General features: G+C 39.1%; 1 protein-coding gene across 2 annotated transcripts in view; it reads left to right on the top strand.

Annotated features, from left to right (window-relative positions):
* Window positions 1-17,445, top strand: part of LOC111157617 (methionyl aminopeptidase 1) — a 66,431-nt gene extending 48,986 nt beyond the window's left edge. For both annotated transcript variants that reach the window (XM_022519196.1, XM_022519202.1), the window contains exons 7-11: window positions 1,733-1,871; window positions 3,375-3,506; window positions 6,819-6,962; window positions 10,844-10,909; window positions 15,724-17,445. In XM_022519196.1, coding sequence (XP_022374904.1) covers window positions 1,733-1,871; window positions 3,375-3,506; window positions 6,819-6,962; window positions 10,844-10,909; window positions 15,724-15,887 — 645 coding nt within the window. In that variant the 3' untranslated portion in view covers window positions 15,888-17,445. The remainder of the gene's footprint in view (window positions 1-1,732; window positions 1,872-3,374; window positions 3,507-6,818; window positions 6,963-10,843; window positions 10,910-15,723) is intronic.
* Window positions 17,446-23,535: the final 6,090 nt, after the last annotated feature.

Genomic DNA, 23,535 nt, shown 5'->3' with positions numbered 1-23,535 from the left:
ACCCATGTGTGCAAATGGTGGAGGGACAGAGGGAGAGAGAATCCCAAGCAGCCTCCTTGCCCAGCACGGAGCCCAGCAGCGAGGCTCCATTTCGCTGAGATGCTGAAATCAGGACATGAGTCGAAACCAAGAGTCAGATGTTTAACCGTCTGAGCCACCAGGCACCCCAGCTTGTAAAATTTTTTATTAAAAAAAAAAAAACTACAAATTCCGATTTGGGGAAATTGTTCCATATATTATAAAATATGTAATATGCAGTAATAGCATTTTGTGTACTTGTCATAGCTCAGGTGCTCTTTATATATGTGTGTGTGTGTGTGTGTGTGTATGTATTAGAGATTGAGCGTGTGTACAAGCTGGGGGGAGGGGCAGAGGAAGAGGGAGAAAGCAGGCTCCCTGCTGAGCAAGGAGCCGGATTTGGGGCTTGATCCCAGGACCCTGGGATCATGACCTGAGCAGAATGCAGGTGCCCAGCTGACTGAGCCACCCAGGTGCTCTCAGGTGCTCTTTTACATGCTGCTTTTACTAACTTATTTAATCTCTGCAACAGCTCCATGAAGTAGATATCACTCTTGTCTCCCTTGTATAGGAAAGGAAACTGAGGAAGGGGTTAATTGACTTGTCCAATGTTAGACACAACTCGTAAGTGATGGAGTTGGCATTTTTCGTCAAGACAGTTTGCTGTGTAAACTATTATTTATACTGGCTGTGAGAAGTATAAGAGTATATCATTAAGTAAGGGAAAAGTGACAGGAATGTAGTTATTGGTTGTAACATTTTATGTAATTGAGGAAACTTAATTTAAATTTTCCAATAATAGTGGAATCGGCAGTAAAATTTTGGTGTATTTCACAAATCATATTATATGCAACTACTTAAAAATTACTAGTCTGAAGACTGTGTGGCAGTATGGAAAGAGAAAGCATGTATGCTATAACTCCCACTGTGGAAAAATATCCAAGTAACCTAAGATTCGTTAAGGAAAACCTAAGTGTTTTCTTAGAGGTTCCTTTGTTGTTCCATATGAATGTAGTGATTAAAATGTATCTGAAAGTACTTTCTCATCTCTTAATTATGTTGGTATTCCTTTTTTGGTCACAGGGATATAGGGTTGTTGTATAAGATATTATGATTACATTAAAAGTACATATTATTTTCTTTAGAATTATCTTTTAATTTTAAATAATATATTTTTAATAAAAAGTAGTTAATTCTAAACTAGAATCTTCAGATATATAACATTTGTATTTGTAAGTATTTGTAATATGTGAATTTGCTTTTCTTTTGCAATTATTAGTAAACTGGATTGCATAAAGCCTGGTATATATTGTTTAAGATGACATTTACTACTATTTCTAAAAATACTAAGTTCATTAGCAAAATTAGCATTAGCATCTGTGCAGCATATTTTTTCACATTTTTCAAATTTTAAAACCTGGCTAATTGCAGTGCCTGGATGGCTCAGTCTGTTGAACGTCTGACTCTTGATTTTGGCTCAGGTCCTGATCTCAGGGTCATGAACTTGAGCCCTACATTGGGCTCTGTGCTTGTGGAGTCTGCTTGAGATTCTCTTCTTCTCCCTCTGCCCCTTCCCCACTTGGCACACTCTTACTCTCTCTCTCTCTAAATAAATAAACACAATCTTTAAAAAAAATCTGGTTAATTGCATATTGATTAATTTTTTTCTTTTGCTCATTCCAAATTATTTTCTCTGTATTTTACTTTATTGTAGGCATGTATTGCAAGAAACTGTTATCCTTCTCCCCTGAATTATTATAATTTCCCAAAGTCTTGTTGTACTTCAGTGAATGAAGTGATCTGCCATGGGATTCCAGACAGACGGCCCTTGCAAGAAGGTGATATTGTTAATGGTAAGAAATATGTAAGTGTGATTTTTATCCCGATCAGTGAAACAGCAGCAAGATTTTGGACATCTGATAGTGACTTCATTTTGTTCACTTTGTTCCTGTCTTGACTTACCCTTTTTTTGCATTTAAAATGTAAAAGAAATCTTAAATATATGGAAACGTTTTTTATGATTTTAAGATACTGCTTTTAAGATACTTCTAGTATATGTTTGGTACAGCATGAATTTCTTTAATGCCAGTTATCATATGTGAATGATAAATAGGTGAAAGATGAGTGAAATGTGGAAGTAGTGTTCATTCAGCTGGGATATTTTTCCCCTTTTCCTTTTAGTCCACTGATGATTTTGAAGAGATCAGGGCAGGTTTTCTTACAGATAAGAAGTTTTTAGTAACATCTGAAGACCCTAAGAAAATAGCTAAAATCCTACAGAAGTACAGAAGCCTTCCTTGATGTAAAAAGTTCAGAACATGCCTCTGAGGACCACTGTGTTAAACTCTCTTGCAAGTGCAGAGGAAGGAGCTGCCAAGACATTTCCCTCTGGGATTAAAAGACATAGCGACAAAAAAGGCATCCCTAGATGGCATTTTTAATATTGATGAACTTGGTCTCTTTAGTAATCAGATATCTTCAAAGGCTTATGTATCAGATCGGGAAGCATGAGCCCAAGTGGTGAAGGCTGCTGGGGATGCAGTGCCCGCGATGCTGGCTGGGTGCAGTGCTAGAGACAACGGACACCTCTTATTCTGGTTATAACAGTCAGGGGGGCTGTTTATGAAATGCCATAGGTGTTGAGGGGTCTGCCTGAACTCTTTTTTTTGTACAAACCCTGTTACTTTTATTACATGCATAATGTCTGTGGTTTTTCAGGAATATATGTGTCATGCTAGCCAACACACTATATTGTGATCTTGTAGGTTGGTTGAAAATTCATGGTTTAAAAATACTAATTTAATGTATACATTTAGTGTTTTATATACTAGTAGTCTGTCCTCTTAAATATGGGGACAACGGGAGGGATGAATATTCACAAATAAGGAGAAGGCAGATGAGTTTTTGAAAAAACAAATATAGAATAGCATAAGCTTTTCTATTTATGGATGTGCTTGGAGGAGGAAGAACTCGTTGAAGATGGTAAGTGAAAGTATTTTCTGTTTAATGTCAAAACGTAGCATAACTCTCCATTTAATGCTATTAATGTGACTTACTGATCTTGCACGAACGTGTCCTCAGTAGGTTTCTTCTGCCGCCCATGATCTGATTACTATTGTATGTATAGAAGCCCACCATCTGGCTTGTGCTGTGTGACCACTCCGTTTTCTCCACAGTGAGTTTAGTTACAGGCAAGGGGTGTTTTTCAGGAAGTCACTGTATATATCCCTTAGTGTCTGCTTGGAGAATGCAGTAATTGTCTTGCTCCTGAAACTGCTTGATGCTGCCTTGTTGGAGAAGTGACTTCTATTTTGAAATAAAAAACAAATGTGGCCTTTTTATTCGTTGTTTTGCAGTGGACATCACTCTTTATCGCAACGGTTATCATGGGGACTTGAATGAGACGTTTTTTGTTGGAGATGTGGATGAGGGAGCGCGGAAGCTGGTGCAGACCACGTATGAGTGCCTGATGCAAGCCATCGATGCAGGTCAGTGTCTGTGCTGGGCACCCGCTGGAGCTGCTCTGTGTTGATGGGCCTCACCTGGCTCTTTATTGCATTCCGTGTCCCTACCAGTTCTGCCTCTACCCTAACTTGAGTTTCTTAGGATTTTAGCAGTGATGGATTTACAGGTGACTTGGGAATCCCTTGATGAGGTGGACCAGGACCAGATGATTGCTTATCATCCTTTATCTCTTCTGTGATTTATTAGCCTTTTCTTTGGCTGATAAATTCGGAGGAATGTATAGTTCTTGAGTGCAGTTTTTTTTCCTAGTATTATGTTCTCATAAAAAAACAAGATGCTAGATTATGAGAGAAAAATGAATGATCTTCCTTTATACTTACCTCTTTCCTTTTGATGTCTTTTTAAATCTACTTTTAACATTTAGGTTTTTTCCTACTTCTAACATTTAATCTTTTTCTCCCCTGTGTATTAACAGACAGACAGACCACATATACCTGTATGTATGTTTTGTTAAGTTAAATGGAGTTATAGTATTGGTAGTAGTATGTAATTTAATATTTTCTCAATAGGATCTTTATGAATTTTTCAAATTAGCGTATATATCTGCATGCATAAATCTACTCCCTTCTTTTAATGGCTATATATTATATTCCATAGTGTAAACATTTCTACAGCTATTCCCCTACTGGAATTTGGTGTTTTCCAGGTATCTTGCTACTATAGTGAATAATAACTTTTTTTTTTTTTTTTTTTTTTTTTTTTGTGAATATATTTCTCTAGGCTTTTGCTCAGGCTGTCTTTTTCCATACAAACATCTCATACAGATATTTTTTTGGTTGTTGTTTATACTTTCTTAGGAGAAGAGAGAAGGAATGGCTTGTTCGGAATACTAGCAGACTGTTACTAAAAGGACAGTTTGCATGCAAACAACATTTTCAGTTGAAACCCACAACATTTTAGCTGTATTGTTTAGTATATTATCTGTGCCACCCCTCACCCCCCTCCACCCCCTGCACAATAAACCTGATACATCATCAACAAAGTATTGGACATGACCAGGTTTTTTGACAAACACATAGTTATCTCTAATGACATAGATTTGTTATTGTTTTGAGTCTATTTTAACATGCATGGGAGATGATGAGATTTTTACTAATAAATTTGGAGGAATGAGAAATGAAAACGTGATATTCTCAGGTGTCCGTGTATGAGAGGGTATGAGATTTCTTTTTACTTATTATTCATTGTGGATTATTTAAAATCTAATATTCTTTAGTGTTTAGCTTCTCATTTGTGGAAGTTGGAGTTTAAAATAACTTTTAAGGTTTCTGCCAGATTATGTCTTCAATGTTTATGACCTTTTTGCTTTTCTGTGAGTTGATTTAAGTAACCAGACAGTAAAAGTGTTGGTTTATGAAGACTCGGGAATGAAACTTGCCAAGAAGCTATCAGAAACCGAGGTCTTCATAACAGTAGCCAGGAAGGAATAAAAGTTGCCTGATCTCTGGAAAGTGCTATTAATACCATGTGTATCATTCTTGCCCCCTATTTTCTGTTAACTTGGCAGCTGAGTGTGGTGCGGCATAGTAGAGAGCTTCACTTGTGTTGACATTCTCCTTCTAGGATAGGGCTTCTCAGCCTCTCCGTTACTGGTATTTGGGGTCTGAGAGTTCTTTGTTGTGGAGCCTGTCCTGTGCATCATAGGATGCTTAGCCACGTTTCTGGTCTTTACCCGCCGGACACCAGTCGCACGGCTGCTCCTACTTGTGACAGCCAGAAATGTCTCTGGATTTTAATGAGGTGCATCCTTGGCGTGAGAACTGCCTCGGGTTTGAGAACTAGGGAGGAATCTCTTCTCTTCTCCTTGCTCATTATTTTTGAACAGGGATTTTCTTTTTGTATATTGTGCAAAATGAGTTAAAATTTTGCTTTCCCTCCCCCTGACTGGGACTGATAGGAAGTCTCAGATGGGAATGCAAGCAAATCATTATGAAAGTCAGCATGGTTCCTCAAAATTATTAACAAACTACCCTCCCCACCCCCAAAAAAGTACATCTGGAGCATAGACTTAAGAGCAAGTATATATTAACTGAAATGATTATTAGAGCTATTTTCCCAGAGATTTGCTTGGCTGGAGGAGATATATTGTATCTGAACCTCAGCTTGTAAATCAGGTAGGCAGAGTAGGAGACTGTACGGAGTCTGAGGACCCCAAGAACCATGGCTAGGTTCCCCAGGAGTCTGACAGGGCCCAGCTCCTGGGGTCTCAGTGCTAGGGGAGCCAGAACAGCAATGGGAACCACTTCGTTTGTTTTAATTTTGATTGAAACAGTGGTAAAAGTCATAAAAATTAAGCAGAGCAAGAATATGTAATAGGAAGTATCTTTTTTTTTAAAAGATTATATTTGAGAGTGGGGAGGGGCAAAGGCAGAGGGAGAAGCAGGCTCCCCGCTGAGCAAGGAGCCTGATATGGGGCTCTATCCCAGCACCCTGGGGTCATGGCCTGAACCAGAGGCAGAGACTTCACTGATTGAGCCACACAGGTGCCCAAGAAGTATCTTTCTATACCATACCTGTCGGACTGTGTTCAGAGTTCAGAGGCAGCTCTGAATAATTTTAGGGTCACTTTTATGGGGATAAAGAAGCCCAGGGGAAGTAATTCTTTGAGAAATTGATCAGACTGAAACTGAGGACAAGTCAAGTTACTTTCTGGACATTCCTTTTTCTCCCAGTGCTCTCTCCTTTCTTACCTCTTCTGCTTACTTTAAAAGACTAGCACACTTGGGGCACCTGGGTGGCTCAGTCAGTTAAACATCCAACTCTCGAATTCATCCTCGGTCATGATCTCAGGGTCATGGGATCAAGCCCTGTGTTGGGCTCTCTGCACTGGGTATGGAGCCTGCTTTAAGATTCTCTCTCTCCTGTGCCACCTCCTCTGCTGCACCCTCATCTCTCTCTCTCAAAAGAGCAGCACACTTGACCTTAGAGAAGGAGAGGAAGACATGCACGTTTTCCCTTCTTTTGTTTATTAAGAAAACAAAAGGTGTGTCTCCCCAAGCCCTTCGTACTGCACCTATATGTCCTTTTCTACACTGAAGGATGGAGTACAGACAGGTGCTACTGGTTTGAATCTCAACTTCACCATTTACTGGTGGTACAGAGTCTCTGTCCCTTGGTTTCCTCATCTGAAAGTTTTGTACATAATTTGTTTACATGGAAGCGTATAATGGAGGCATGTAAAGCATTTAGAAAGGTTGCTGGCGCATAGATAGTAGTTGCTCTGTAAATATTAGTTATTATTACTCTTCGTCATGACTCTTCTTTTTTCCTTTCAGTGAAACCTGGTGTTCGATACAGAGAATTGGGAAACATTATTCAGAAGCACGCCCAAGCAAATGGGTTTTCAGTAGTTCGAAGCTATTGTGGGCATGGAATCCACAAGCTTTTTCATACAGCCCCCAATGTACCCCATTATGCCAGTAAGTACTCTCCAAACACTTGGTCTTTGTTAGCCATTTATTCAGCTCATATTTATTTAGACATTGAACGGGACCTACTATTTTGTACTGACTTTTACCTATAAGCTGTTAGACGTGGACCGCCAAAATGTATACTTGCTCATACCTAGCACACATTTGTATCTTGCTCAAGTAACAGTCCAGTGTGTGTTTGCAAACTGTTGAGGGTGGTGGCAGGGCAGTTACTCTGTGATCCAGGTCCTGTTATCTTTTATCTGTCACTTCAGGTTACTCTTCCAATCTGTAGATACTGGGAAGGACGGGGAGTATGTTTGGAAGAAGGGGTATGTTTGGAAGGTTTTGATGAACCAGTCTGGAATTGGCATAAATCTCTTACTACATTGACTTCTCATTGGCAGGAATGCAGTCACAAGGCTGTGCTAACTGCAGAGGAGGCTGGGAAATGGAATCTAGCTGAGTACTCAGAAGAAAAGTAAACTAGTTTTGGTGAACAGCTAATAGCCTCTGCCATGGGTCTAGCTATCATTATTCTGATTCCTTAAATGAAACTGGTTTGGCTTGGTTTGATTTTGTACTATACGTCAGATACTACTATTTGTTGGTATAAATTCAGGGGAATAAACAGAGTACTTTTCCTCAAGTTGAGTGGTGTTGGATAGACTATCAAAGGAAGTGTGGGACAGTTGATGTCTTCCAGAAACCTTTTCTCTTGGAGAGCCAGGGTATGCAGGAATAAGTCTGCTATTTAGTGCTAAAAAGGAAAACTGTCTACACTATGTGACCTGAGAAAGAATTTTGTTTTTTATATATTTTTTTTTGAGAAGGAATTTTAATATGTATGTATGAGTTGTTGCTATGTAGACACTTGCACACAGCTTCTTGTGCTTCAGTTTTCTTGTCTTGAACAATAGGGAATGGCACCTCCCTGAGAAGGGTTCGTAGGAGTGAGACAGAGAATATGTGGGGAGCACTTAATGTTAACTTTTAGAATGATCATGATGAGGATGATGATATACATTATTTCATTTGCTCTAACCACTCTGAATAATTTCTTAGCCTTACTTATTTATTTATAAAGTTCTACTGGGTGTGGAGCCTACCATGGGCTTAAACTCATGACCCTGAAATCAAGACCTGAGCTGAGATCAAAAGTCAGATGCTTAACTGACTGAGCCACCCAGGCGCACCATTAACCCTATTTTAAAGAGCAGACTGTGAAGGAAGAGAGAAAGAAAGAAAGAAAGAAGGAGAGAAAGAAAGATTGATTGATTATTTGCTTAGAGAAGTAACTTTATTCAGGTTCACACAGACTAGTAAATAAATTATAGGGCTAGGATTGGTACCTGGGTTCTGTCTTTCTAGAGGCAGTCTTTATTTCTGTACTTTGTGCTGCCTGGTGAGGACTGAAGTAGTTGGAGGCAGGTCCTGTGAGAGAAATACAGAACCACTGAAATTTTGGTTCAGTGGAGAAGATGAGGAAGAACATTCCAGGTATAGGGTATCATGAGCGGATGCTTGAGGTTGAGACTGAATAGAGACAAGATAAGCTGGGGCTGAGTATTTTGTGTTAAAAGTTAGCAGTAGGCAGTTCCAGACCGAAGATAATTGACTTCATTTGCAGGGATTTGCAAAAACATTTTTGAGCAGAATGACAAGGTGAAGTGCTATTTCAGGAGGACAGGTTTGGCAGTGATATCTAGAATGTATTGCAGGTGTGAGCGACTCAGGCTAGCCAGCCCGATGCACAGTTGCTGCAGTTGAGATGTGAAGCTGGAAAATCCTAGGTGTCAGTCGTTGTGAAGAAAAGGGAAATGAGTGAGAAGCCTCTCAGCGGGAGAAGCTGGGGAAGTAGTTTAGAGCACAGCATTTGATATATATCAACAAACATTTACTAGCAGACCACAGAGTTCTTATTTAAGCTGTGAATTGTGCTTGAAATAAAAACTAGCAACAGAAAGTAAGTTACTAGCTTAATTCCTTCCTGGGAGGCCCTGTAGTGGTCCAATGTGCATTCCATTAACAGAATGGAAGTAGCTGGTGCGATTACAGTGATACAGGCGTATGTTTGTATATGTGTGTAAAAAGAGCGTGTGCAGGGGAGGGGGTGGAAAAAGTCCCTTTACTTACTGAATTGACAAACTCAGGTTTAGATATGGATTATATAAAGAGAGACTGAAGAAGATAGAATTTATGGGAGAAGGGGATATGGGTCAGTGATGATTGTGTCCATAAAGCACATAAAACCATTTAATTAGTAAAAAATGATTCTGGAAAAAGAAGCAAGGACCAGGCATGTACTTGTTTCATAAATTTGAAACATTTATGAAAACTCCAGTGTAAATTGGGTTTATGTAAATTAGAATAGGTTGTGATCACTTTAGGGAAGTGTAAAAGAAAACTGTCTTTGTAAAGAGGAGACCTTTTGAAATGTAAATGATCCCTGCTTTGGCTTGTCGTTCCATATTCCTAACCGACTGAAGGTGAAACTAGGAAATTTTGTGTAACTTCCTTCCACCCCCTCTATGTAAGAGAAGTCCTTGTTAGTTTAGAGTGATGTCCTTTAAGTCATCATGGTTGGGAAGTGATGATGATAATACCCTATATTTAGAATGTATTTTACAGTAATTCTTTGAGGTAGATGGTAGAGCAGGTACAGCTTTTAAAAAAGTACTTAGTATAGTATCTGCAGTACTATAGTCAATCAGATAAGGTACATTTGCTGAATGAGGTATGTTGAGAAACTGAAACCATGAGTCAAGTTGAGTGGGAGTTGTAACTTTTCTAGAATAATGAGTCAGTGGCAGAAACAGGAGTGGAACTAGATTTCTCTGTATCAGCACTGTCTGCTCATAATGTATTATGAGGCACATATGTAATTTAAAACTTTCTTGCGGTCATAATAAAAAAGTAAAAAGAAATAGGTGAAACTAATTTAATGGTCTATTTTATTTAATACATTGCATTCACAGTGGCAGTATTTCAACATTGGGTCAATGTAAAAATGATCGAGATTTGTTACATACTTTGTCTTTGAGATTGACTCACTTTTTTATACTCTGAGCGGATACCATTCTGACTGGCTTCTTTGCAAACACTCCTTGGCTTAGTGCGCTGGCTGCAGTGGGACAGCTCGGCCCCAGAGGCCTTTATCCTTTTCCTCTCTGTGACACCACACTGACACTCTGGACATTAAAAAAATACATATATCTCCAGGGATTGTGACCAGTTCTTTATATGTAGTAAATTGCAGTCACTAGGAAAGAAGGTTCATGGGATTAGAAATAGAAAGTCAAAATTATGTTTTGCCTCTCAGATTTTATGACCATTTACAAACTCCTGATTTTAAAATCTGCAGTAAGTGTATTTTGGCAATACCTAAGATAGTGGGGAGCAGCATGGTAGCTATTCACAAGGAAGATGTGCAGGTAAAAACATGTGGGTGAGATGAGCCCATACCCAGGAAGAATGGTGTTTAGTAGATGCGATTTCCAGATTGCATCTCCAGAAGTGTCCTTTCCTGAAGTCCCCGGGGTGAGAGCAGCCTGAAAGCCAGTGCCTTTGCCATCTGGTGGTCAGGCAGAGCAAGTGCAGCCTCTCGTTTGCTGATGTTCACATCCGTTCTTGTTTTTGAATTTGAACTTTAACCTGGTTCTCCATTTTTGTCTGACATTGTCTCCAAAGATCTGTCCCAATTATTACCTTTTAGCCTTTTTTGGAGGATGGCAGGTCTGGATACTGGAATTCATAGTTGTGTTTCTCATGATGGTCCTGAAAAATACTCTCATATTCACGCACAATGTGTACTCTTACCAATGAGCTGTTCAGGAGCACACTGTTGAGTTTTTGCTATGTTTTGAGAATTTTATTTTCTTTAATTTCAGAAAATAAAGCAGTTGGAGTGATGAAAGCGGGCCACGTATTTACAATTGAGCCAATGATTTGTGAAGGTGAGAAAAAGGGTTGCTGTAATGTCTTTTAATTGTATTTTTATTTACTTTTGGTTATTCATGATCAGATTAGTAGTCTGCTCTGTTTATTTTCTTTTTGGTTTATTTCCACTTCTGTCCCATCTCAAGCTCAATTTAGTATCATGTAGAGAACTGAGACTTGTAAGGGTTGTCGAGAAGGCAATCCTTTCTGCCTGCTAATTCTGCTCTCAGTAGATGCTCAAGTACTTGAATCCCAGTCCCTTTCAATGAAAGACTCTATCAAGGGGGGTGTTGTTGACAGTCCTGAGTCTCCACCGTGCGGAGCTTGCTTGGTGAGGGTCCAGGTGGAGGAAAGAAGAAGTAGAGCCATTCACTTTGAGACAGACACAGGTATATGTTTAATTCTCCACAACGTGTGAGGTAAGTGCTGTCCCCATTATGTAGAAGAGCAGACTGATCCTTGTCTAAAGTCACAAGCTAGTTATATGACAGAGTTTGTCTGACACTAACCTCAGGAGCTGTTCTGCCCCTTCAGGTTCTGTGCTCAGGCTGTCTGAGGAAAGCATAGCTCAGACAAGCTTAGTGCTGGCAGATTGGTGCCCTCACTGTCACTGGTCCCCATGGTAGGCTTGTGGTCATGATGAAGATCCAGTGGCATGATTAGGACTTCTCACCCAGAGGCTCATGTGTTCCCTTCATCTTTCTTCTCAACCAGTTCTCTGCTGGGATTAGGGGTTGCAGTGAGGCAGTGGTAGTGGGGCCTGTGTGTCCTGGGGCCTCACTGAAGGATACCTCCTTTCTGGATCCTTCCAGTCTTTTTCATAACCTGATCTTGGGAGTGACATCCCATTATTTCTGCCAGATTGCAGTCACTTAGGAGTGAGTCACTGAATCCAGCTCACAGACTGCTTTATAACATGGTACTTTGCTGCCTTTTCTGTAAAGTGGAAATGACGTTCTTGAACCTGCCAACTCCCCAGGGCTGCTCTAAGAATTGAGACGATTTAGCACAAAATACCTTGTGTATCTTAGAGAGCTATACAGATGTAAGGTATTGTTTTTGTCATCCTCATGGAATAACAATGAAGTTCTGATCACATGGAACCAATTGCAAGGGCAGTAAGTATGTTAGGCAAAGGCAAGGAGCTCAGAGGAAAGTGTTTTGGTCATACACCTGTTTTCGTTAACTGGCACCATCATGTGGTATTTCCAGGTATAAGCAAATAAGTTTCCAAGGAGCCTGGTCAGATAGTCATCAAATTATAATGCATATACTTCAGTGTAGCTCAGTGAGGTTAAATCCTATCTCTGGAGTGGAAAGTTTCAAATCCAAAGAGGAATTTGTATTTTCTCAGGATAATATCCAGGCATGTTTTACTTGACATTAGTATAAAGAACCTGTTTTAAGAAAATGACAATAAAGTCAGAGGAGTATTGTATCTTAAATCAGAAGGTGAAAACGTTACTCATTACATCAGAAAATACCCAGTCACTTGTCTTTAAATGTTTGACAAAGCATGAGTTAACTTTCTTCAAGCTGCCTCATATTTTTTCTTTTTAGGCTGGGATTTAATATTGCAAAAGTAGGTTACTTCACTGCAGAGTTTATGTTCTGGGATTTTACTGAGTCAGTGAGACCTAATCTTTGATAAAGATTACTCAGAATGAGGGATGCATTGATTTTTTGACCTCTGATTTGGAGACAAGAAAGTAAGTCTCTGTAAACACAGTTTCATAGCAATATCCAGAATTGTAGAACTTTCTCATTTTACTTCCGCCTCTCTCCCCCACTCTCCTTTTCTCTCTCTCTCTCTCCCTCCCCGCGCGCCCCCCCCCATTCTTTCATTGTCTTAGGGCTGTTTTCACTGTCCCTTAGTATCCTTTCTCTAGTCTTAGCCCCTCCCTAACCTCTTTTGCCTCACTATAATTTCTTAACTTCCCTCACCAAGCTCTTAGCCCTGTCTTCTGCTTAACAGGGGTGTGTGGTCCACAGAAATTGCACAGTATAATCTGTTCTCACCATCTGTGTGCCTGCCATTTAAAAATAATATCAAGAATCAAGTGCTATAATAGAAGTATAAAAAGATTATATTCTTCACAATATGCATTGGCTGTAGTTTAGTCAGATGCCAAAGTTAAACCAGGAAAGAGCTAAGTTCATTAATTCAATTTTTAACTCATAGTTCTATACTGAGTGGTATCAATATATTTTCTAAAATGAAACCCAGTGCCTTTATTTTGGAAATACCATCTTGATTTGATATTTGGGAGGTATAAAGAACCTAAAATTATAACCTATCCAAGGAAATTTAAAATGTCATCATTACTTCATTGGACTAAGGACCAAAATCAAGTTGGAAGGACTAAAACAGTTGAAGTATAAATAGGAATCTTCATTATTATTACTGAAGTCTAGTTGACGTGCAATGTTACGGTAGTTTCAGGCATCCAGTAAACATACTGATTGGACAGTACTGTATCAGTGCCCATCATGGTAAGTAAGTATAGTCACCATCTATCACCATATAGCATTACAATATTATTGACTGTATTTCTCATGCGGTACTTTTCATCTCTGTGATTTGCTTATTTTATAACTGGAAGCTTGTACCCCTTAATTCCCATTATCTATTTCCTGCCCCCCCCTTTCTCCCACCACATACCGACCCTCTGGCAACACCAGTTTGTTCTTTGTATTTAAGAGTCTGTTTGTTTGAAAATTCATTTGTTTTGTTTTTTAGGTTCCACACGTAAGTGAAATCATAGGGTTTTTTTCCTTTGTCTGACTTATTTCACGTAGCATAATACCCTCTAGGTCTACCCATGTTGCAGCAAATGGCACAATCTCATCCTTTTTTATGGCTGTGTAGTATTCAATCGTGTATGTATACCTTATCTTCTCCATTCATCTATCAGCAGACGCTTGAATTGCTTCCATATCTTGGGTATTGTAAATAATGCTACAATAAATGTAAGGGTGTATGTATCTTTTCGAATTACTGTTTTTGTTTCTTTGGGTAAATACCTAGTAGTAAAATTACTGGATCGTATGTAATTCTAAATTTTTTTTTTCAAGATTTTATTTATTTATTTGACAGACAGAGATCACAAGTAGGCAGAGTGGCAGGCAGAGAGAGGGAGGAAGGGAAGCAGGCTCCCTGCTGAGCAGAGAGCCCGATGCGGGGCTCAATCCCAGGACCCTGAGATCATGACCTGAGCTGAAGGCAGAGGCTTAACCCACTGAGCCACCCAGGCGCCCCGTAATTCTAAATTTTTGAGGAAACTCTACACAGGTTTTCACAGAGGCTGCACCAGTTTGCATTCCTACCAACAGTCCATAAGATTCCCTTTTCTCTGTTTCCTCACCAGCACATGTTATTACTTCTTGATTTTAGCAATTCTGACATGTGTGAGGTGTTATCTCATTGTGGTTTTGATTTACATTTCCCTGATGCCAAGTGATGAGAGGGAGGGAGAGCGCGAGAGTGGGGGAGCTTCAGAGGGAGAAACAGATTCTCCACTGAGCAGGGAGCCTGATGCGGGGCTTGATCTGGGGACTCCAGAATCATGACCTGAGCCGAAGGCAGATGCTCAACTGACTGAGTCACCCAGGCACCCTTCTTCCGCCCATTTTTAATTGGATTATTTGTGTGGGGTTTTTGTTGTTTTAGTGTATAAATTCTTTTCTTTCTTTCTTTTTTTTTTTTTAAGATTTTATTTATTTATTCAGCACAGAGAGAGAGGGAACACAAGCAGGGGGAGTGGAAGAGGGAGAAGCGGGCTTCCTGCCAAGCAGGGAGCCCAGTGTGGGGCTTGATCCCAGGACCCTGGGATCATGACTTGAGGCAAAAGGAGGCGCTGAACGACTGATCCACCCAGGCAACCCTGGTGTATAAAATCTTTATGTATTTTGGATATTAACCCCTTATTGGATATATCATTTGTGGATACCTTGTCCCATTCAGTAGGTTGCTTTTCTGTTTTGTGGATGTTGTTGTTTGCTGTGCAAAAGCTTTTTATTTTGGTGTAGCCCCAATAGTTTTTTTTTTTTTTTTTTTAAGATTTCTCTGTTTAGGGACGCCTGGGTGGCTCAGTTGGTTGGGCGGCTGCCTTCAGCTCAGGTCATGATCCCAGGGTCCTGGGATCAAGTCCCACATCGGGCTCCTTGCTCGGCAGGGAGCCTGCTTCTCCCTCTGCCTCTGCCTGACACTCTGTCTGCCTGTGCTCCCACGTGCTCTCTCTCTCTCTCTCTAACAAATAAATAAAATCTTTAAAAAAAAAAAAAAAGATTTCTCTGTTTATTTGAGGGGGATGCAAGGAGAGGAGCAGAGGGAGAAAGAATCTCAAGCAGACTCCATGCTCAGCACAGAGCTCAAGCCAGGACCCATGAAGCTCATGAAGCTGAGATCATGACCTGAGCCAAAACCAAGAGTCGACACTTATCCCACTGAGCCACCTGGGGACCCCCGTAGTTTATTTTTGCTTTTGTTTCCCTCATCTGAGGATACAATTCATAAATATGTTGATGAGGCTGATGTCTAAGAGATTACTGCCTATGTTTTCTTGAAGAAGTTTCGTGGTTTCAGGTCTCACATTCAAGTCTTTTATTCATTTTGAGTTTATTTTTGTGTGTGTTGTTAAGAACATGGTCCAGTTTCATTCTTTTGCATGTAGCTGTCCACCATTTGTAAGTAGGTGTCCTATAGTGAATTTTCTAATTGTTTCTGTGATATCTCAGCATATGGGAGTACATGCAAATACACTTACCTCAAGAGTTTGTTGAGAAAACTGAGTGATAGAATTAAGAAACTGTTCTTGTTTGTGTGTTTAAGGTGGATGGCAGGATGAAACCTGGCCAGATGGCTGGACCGCGGTGACAAGAGACGGGAAGCGGTCTGCTCAGTTCGAGCACACCCTGCTGGTCACAGACACGGGCTGTGAAATCCTGACGCGGCGACTCGACAGCACGCGGCCTCACTTCATGTCCCAGTTTTAATTCCTCCTGAGATGGCGCATCTCGATAATACCTTCTGGCTGTACTATGCATTTTATAGAGAGTACAGAATGGAAGGGAAAATTTTTATTACTTGTTTTGTTTTGACTATAGATAAGGAAGGACTCCACCTTTGGATGAGTGTCCTCCAGAACTTGTCTCGGGTCTGGAAAAGCTGAGAAGAATACAGGAGACATTCTCAACTCTTTTCAGTGCTCCCCTGTCCCTCCAGAAATCTCTGCACCCCCGTTTTCTCACTTGGCCTTTGAGCACTTTTTACTTAAACCTGCTTCTAGTTGCTTTTATCACTGCCACAACTGGGCCAGCGAGAGCCAGCTGTTCTCCAGGTGAATGTGGAAGATGAGAATCCTTGAAACTTTAGCAACATATGTTGTTCCAGATTTTTTTTTATTATATATGTATGGAAATATATATGTATACGTTTTAAATTCCATGTATGTAATAACCGAACACTATATGACCTGGGTTTGTGTTGATTCTGCTCTGACAGGGTTATATGCTGTCATAAGTGGACCCATAGTTTGCAGTGATTCATTTCCCAGTTGGGAATTGGCCTCCCTCCTTCCCCATGCTGATTATTTACCCTTGTAATTGTGTGTAAGGAAGCACTCAGTCATTGAGACTCTCTCTCCAATGTGGACTCTGTCAGTGAGTGGATGTGGCAAAATTCACTTTGGAAAAGGGTTGTCAGCTTTTTAAAAATCTAGTTTATGGCAAAAGTAGCCATGCTTCAAATGGTAACCGACTGTTGCAGAGCACGAGAATTTTGTAAATGTTGCTATTTCAGACCTCTGTTTGGTCAAAATGGGAGGGAAAAAGCTCCCTTTCTTCCCCTCTGTTTTATTTCAAGGGCACACCTTGGAGATATTCAGAGAAGGGTGAAGGTTGCACTGTGGAGGTTGATGGGAAGAGACAGTTCTGAAATCTCTTTAGCAGCGAGCAGAGTTAAGTCTGGTGGACTATTAGCTTCTGACATTTAGTAAACCTGGTACTTATGAAAAAGGAACTTCTTTCGAGACTGGACTGTTCCCTTGCGGTAGAGGTGCAGCTGTCCTTGGTGTGTTGAAAACACACTTTACCTTTATGTAGTTGGGAACCTCCTTAGAAATGACCTCAGCTGCCCTCTTCCTTTCAGTAGTTCAGTCCAAATGGGAGTGTATCCAGTGTTCCTTTCAGTAGTTCAGTCCAAATGGGAGTGTATCCAGTGAACACATATCAGGTCGAAGTTACTGTCATTGGAGCGTACTTGATTACTGGGTATCTGGTAACTTTCTTTAAGATAATTTGATACCACTGACATGTTAATATGAGAACATCTTTCCCAGAGTGCCTCAGACCTTTATTGCTTTAAAAGAATTATGATAATGTTTTCATTACTTTTATTATTTTAATGATTTAGTGAAGTGACTGAATCTGGTATAGACTTTTGGGGGTATGTGTGTGAAGTTTTTTATCAAACTGTAATATTTGTGAATGGAATGCCTCGCAATATGAATGTTAATATAATGTGTAAAGGGAGATTAAAAGTTTGAGTGATTATCCCGCTGTGTAGTCATTAACTTTGCTGCATTTGTTGGGGATTTCAGAGGGCAGTGGTGGGAATAGGGTGGGTGATTTCATAATCTCAAATAAACTCCATGACCATTTGAGTAAAAAAGATTCCAGTACTGTTTTTGTTTCAGCAGAGTCTATCAGCAGCATTTGAGATGCAACCATATTTTTGAGAGCTAATTTTCAGATCGAGTGCTGAATATTTAGGGGAGCATCTTACGTACTGATTGTGGAATTAACAGTAAGGGCTTCTTTAATGTCTGTCCTTAGAAAATAAGCTCAATGGGAAAAAGTCTTGTTGGGATAGTTGTGGAAAAGATAAACCAACACATTGGTGATGAGGCTTTTTTCGCTTTGGGAGATTTCAAAACAATATGGACTCTAGTCTAAATGTAAATATCTGATATCAGATGTTTCTTAGATTTAGATGAAAACATCAAGTTCTATCATGCTGCCAACTTTTCACCAAAATAAGTCAGTAAATTTAAGTTTCCATTTTTTGGTGTTAACTTTTAAAATAATAAATGTTTTTTCCTGCTATTCCTTCATCTTCCTTGGGATTATAATTTAGAAGCAGGGAAACATGTTTGCCATTTGTCTTCATTTTATGTCTTTTGCTGATAAAATGGATTAAGGTACATTAGAACCCACACACTGACACTTCTATACCATTTGCCACAGGTCAAAATTAATAGGAAGAGGGTTAGGAATTGTTTGCTATCTTAGCTTGATTCATTTGTCCTGTAACCACATTTGGCTTTTCTTTCTGTTAGGTGAGAATAGAAGGGCTGGTGCTTCACTTGGCTAAGGCCCCCCAAATCACCCTCCTGGTATCTGCTGTTAATTTCTTAAAAAAAATTTTTTTTTTACTTCCAGCCTTTTATTTTGAAAATTTTCAGATTTACATAAAAGTTAAAAGTATAGTACAACAAAATAATCCTAAATCCTTTTCCTGTGTTCAGTGCCTGTTACTTGGCTGCATCTCTCTCTTGAGGCACTTCCTTTTGAAAGAAGTTGCTCCATACTTCTCTCATTACTATTGCAGCCTGTCTGTTACAAGGTAAGCACATTTCCTGTCTGAAAATGTCCTCTATTATGATACAGTTACGGCACCCAAGGAATTTAACATTGATACAGAATTCTCTTAGAGTACACATTCAAACATGAGTCTCAATTTTTTGCTAGTGTTCTTTAAAGCCTTTCTTCTTCTGTGAAAATCCAGGATCCAAAACCATGGCATTTGGTTGTCCCATATCTGTAGTCTTCTTTATTCTAGAACAAGCCTAACTTTTTGGTGTTTTATGGAATTGACACTTAAGCAAGCCAGTTAGCTTGTAGAATTATGTATTTCTCTGTTTCTCATGAGTAGGTTCACGATAAGTATTTTGGCAGAAGAGTCAGCTGATGATATGCAGCATGTCTTTTTCATGGTATCACATGAGGAGACACAATGTTATTGTCACATTGCCAATATAAGTTCGGTCATTTGCCTTGTCAGATCTTTCCATTTTAAGGATATCTTTTCTTAAGCAAATAATCTGGGAGGAGATATTTGGGAGATCATTTTGGTATCCTGTTCACTCCATGGTTTTAACATTCATTGATAATCCTTGCTGGGGTACATTATTTTATTACACTGGGGACTGCAAGTTGAGATTTTCTAAGTCTAGCATTCCATCTACATTATTAGCTGTCACTCTTTTACAAGGAAGCATTTTTTTTTACCCTCCTACCCACTGTTTTTGAGTATCCATAGGAGCTCATCAATTCATAAAAATTCTGTAAACATCAATTCTTATAAATCAATTACTATAATTGGTCCAAATTTGGCCAGCAGAAGCAACTTTCAACTTATTCATGTGTCATTTTGACCTGTGCCTACCAGTCGGTGCACACTTTCTTGCTTTTTTCCATAGTAAGATGTACGTTTATCATACAGTTTTCCTTTCCCTCAGTAGGACAGGCTGTTTTTCCAAGGAGCCCTACTTCCTTTTCATGGGAACTGCTATTTGGAAATCAAGATATGGGTACTACTGGTTGTCATTGTTTCCAGTCACTTTCAGGGAACTGAACAAGGAAATGCATTTAAAAAAAAAAAAAATCATGAGTTCATTCTGATACTTTTAAATCTACCACTAATCTTCCTCACCTTTCCCTGTTTCATATTTGTGTCTGCTTTATCCCATGGTGGGAACTTTGGTTCTCAATAACATTAATATTTACTTATTTGCTTGAGTCTATAAGACATGTAAAATTTAGAATTACTCTCTCAAAGTCACTACCAACAATGAACCTAAGTACAAAATTTGTGATTTTTACTAACTTGGAACATGACTCACTGTGAGAGTACAGAGTATTGGTTTAAAAATTACATGAAGTAATTTTGTTCCTACTATATTCAAAATTTCCTAAACTGAGCTACTTTTTAAAAAAAAAATGTTTTTAATTAACATATAATGTATTATTTGTTCCAGAGGTAGAGGTATGTGAATCATCAGTCTTACACATTCACAGCACTCACTATAGCACAGACTCTCCCCAATGTCCATGACCTAGCCACCCCATCCCTCCCATGCCCCTCCCCTCCAGCAACCCTGTTTGTTTTCTGAGATTAAGAGTCTCTCAGAGTTTTCCTCCCTTGGTGAGCTACTTTTAAACAATGAATACAGTGAATGTTGGGGGGAAAACATACAGTAGGAGGAGTGGGGGATATATTTTAGTGGTCTGGGAGTTAGAAATATTGGAACTATTTGAGGTAGTGTGATACGATTCTGTCTACATTTGGTGTTTGACTTCTACCAAACTCTAGCTATAACAGAGCAAATAATACCACTTTGTAATGTGGATATATGGCCCATTTTGCAGTAGAGAAGAAAATCTGGACATTGATGCCTTAGGAACAAATTGTTTCACAATGTAGGCTACATTATGCTAATATCCTAAAGGTTTTTAATGTGTTGTTTCATTTTAAAAATAAACGTGCAAGGAAAGGTTAGCTTAGCACAGGCTCTGGGGAGAAATTCCCTGGCTCTCCCATGTTTGAACTCCGAGCAGCAAGCAGCCTTTGGTGGCATCCTTCCCCCCTTCCTCTTCTTTTGGTGCTAAGTATGACAAAGAAGAATGGAGGTGTGTATTTGGTTATTTTGAGAAAAAGGAAGCAGGAATAAGGTGGCCTTGGCCCCCTGTTACCATTTGCTTTTGGGGGACTGTGGATGAGCAAAAATAGAACTGTCAGTCTATGGCGATTCTGTGGTTATATTAAAAAATATATCAACACTGGTATATCTTATTCAGATGTGCCAAAAAGTCAAGTCAGTGGAACACTTGAGGAAGGGCTTCCTGGAAAGTTACCAGTAATATGTTTGTTATAGCTTTAAGTATTTCATTAACTTTTTAAAAAATGGATGTTTAATCTTTTTACCATTGTAAAGTTTTCCGGAGAGTAATGGCTTACATCTCCCGAGTGCTTAGCCCTTTTACTGTTACCCCAAGAACAAACAGGCTAACACTTTCCAAAACCTGTAGATACATCTGTACTTTGGTGTCATGAGAAGAGCACAAGACCAACAGTCAGGATCCCAGGGCTCTGATTTCTCTAATTTTTTACTTGGTTGCCTGACTAGCACAAATCATCGTGCTTCTCTGTGGAGACCTCCAATTTGTGGAATGTTAATCATAACTGAGGAACTGTTTTATTCTATGGATAATGTGACTGTAAAATTCACATTATTTCAATACCTGGGTCAGGGGTCAACAGAAAACAGGGTAGTTTTTTTTTTTTTTTTTAATTAAGATTCTATTTATTTTTGAGAGAGAGAGAGGGGAGCTCAAGTTGGGGGGAAAGACAGAGGGAGCCTGATGCGGGGCTTTACCCCAGGGACCAAGACCTGAGCTGAAGGCAGACACTTAACTGACTGGGTCACCCAGGTGTCCCTCAGGGTAGAAAAAAACTTTATTAGTAAATCTGAGCCCTGAGTGATTCAGAGGAAACAAAATAGCTGAGGATAAGAACATTTAGTATGAAGATGTATAATTTAGAGAAAGAACAGTAGATATTTTAGAGCCCATTTTCATTGTTGATCTTGCTTCATATAGCCTGGTTTTGGTAGTCAAGGACATTTGAGTCCATTCTGAACTGGAGGCGATTCTATGGTACATTAGCACTCCTTTCTTGAAAAGAATATGTGCAAAATTTATCTCATAAGGAATTCTGGTATGATGTCATCACCTTGATAAAAACCAGTCTGCTTAAAAGTCATCCCACCTGCTTTGTCTCAGAAAGAAAAGTTCTACCAAAGCAATTTGTATAATGGAGGACTTTGTATGTCCTTGTTCACTTTGTCATTATTTCTTTAAAGACACAATTCCCTTAGTTCTATGCATTTATTATCTAAATATCTCTTTAAATATAATTTATAAAATGTTTTCCAAATGTGTTTGTGGTATACTTTTTCTAAATCTGATCTTGTGTATTAACTGAAATAAATTTGCTGAATCCAGAGTTGGTCTTTTTCCCGGGTCACAAAGTGACTCTAGGCCCAAAGGGACTGTCAGTTACTTTAGGACTTTGATCATCAGCTTAACTGGCAGATTGGTAGGCAAGCAGAAAATGTTCTGAAGAATTCTGTGCATGGAAAATATGTTCCCTCTATTCCCAAATCAACAAACGTTTTCAGAATTACCAGCTATGTATACTTTTGCATTCAAATGGGATAAATGGAAATAGCATTATGTATATTTTTTGGAGCATTTTTTTGTTTGGTTTAAGTTGTACACACATTAACTGGTTCCCTGTGACTTGTTCTGGATATAATGCAGTTTTTTTCCTGCCTCCATCCCCTAAAACCTCATCATTCTATATGTTCCTACTTTATAGGTTAGTTCTCTGCATGTAATAAAGAACTTATTCTAAGTCAGACATGTCTGTCTTTGGACTATCTTACTCTAGTGAACATTAGTAGGGTTAAATAAAAAGAATAGCACAGCATGCTGAAAATGGATATGCAAATAAGATTTGAAAAATATTAGCTAGGTATAATAAAAATTTTCAGTAAAAAAGATGCTTAGTTATTTTTATTTTTTTTGAGAGAAAGAGTGAGTGTGAGTGGGGGTGGGGAGGGGCAGAGGGAGAGAATCTCAGGCAGACTCCCTGCTGAATGTAGAGCTTGATGCAGGGGGCCAATCCCACAAGCCACGAGATCACAACCGAAACCAAGAGTTGGATGTTTAACTGACTGAGCGACCCAGGAACCCCTAAAATTAGTTCTTAATACTGTAAAATTTTAGGTACTTAAATTAAAAATACATTTTACTAGCTTTTATGAAATATATAATGGGTTAGCCATTTGTGTTAAAATTATGTATCTGTCCAAGAAAGCAGTTTAAGATACTTATAAAAAAAATTCTCAACAATATTTCCAAAGTGGTAGACTCCTAATTTTGGGCAACCAGGGTAGATTTGCTGACATGCACACAGTGAATGGATTTTAACCATGTTAACTATACCTTCTTCCAAAGCCAATAACATCCTAGATGCCATCCAAGAGGATGTATTAAAAGGATCTTGAAAAAGCTTGAAAGTCCCATGATCCAAGAATCTTTATAATAAGGATCTTATAAACTTGATTGTTTCTGCTAGTTCCTTGAATAGACAATTGTGCTCTCAGCCAGGAAATGCTCCTACTTCTTAAACTGGATTAGCTGGCTCGGGAGTATGTACTTAACTGTGACAGAAATAAAAAGTAAACTCTCTAATTGGCCAGCTACAAGAATTGGAGTTAATTATTTTATATTTAAATATGGCTTTACTTTCTCACACTGGTGAACATAAAAATGCCATCTCATTTGTGTTATACCTCATGTATAAGAAAAGCAATGGGGAAAAAAACTTTTTAAAGAATTATTAGCTCTCCATTATTACCCTACATGTCCATTTTCTTAGTGCAATTGCTCAAGGCAATAATATACTTGGTTCCTGGAAGTCTAGGCTAAATCAAACCTGATTAAAAGCCTATTTCTGAAGCTTTGGTAGAAGCTAGTTTTAATTTCTTCTTTTGGTTTTCTCAGGGCAATAGTTTGG

The sequence above is a fragment of the Enhydra lutris genome, unplaced genomic scaffold, assembly GCF_002288905.1.
Source record: "Enhydra lutris kenyoni isolate GAN:26980312 unplaced genomic scaffold, ASM228890v2 scaffoldscaffold3, whole genome shotgun sequence".
Classification (NCBI taxonomy): domain Eukaryota; kingdom Metazoa; phylum Chordata; class Mammalia; order Carnivora; family Mustelidae; genus Enhydra; species Enhydra lutris.
This window is presented reverse-complemented; position numbering and strand designations above follow the sequence as displayed.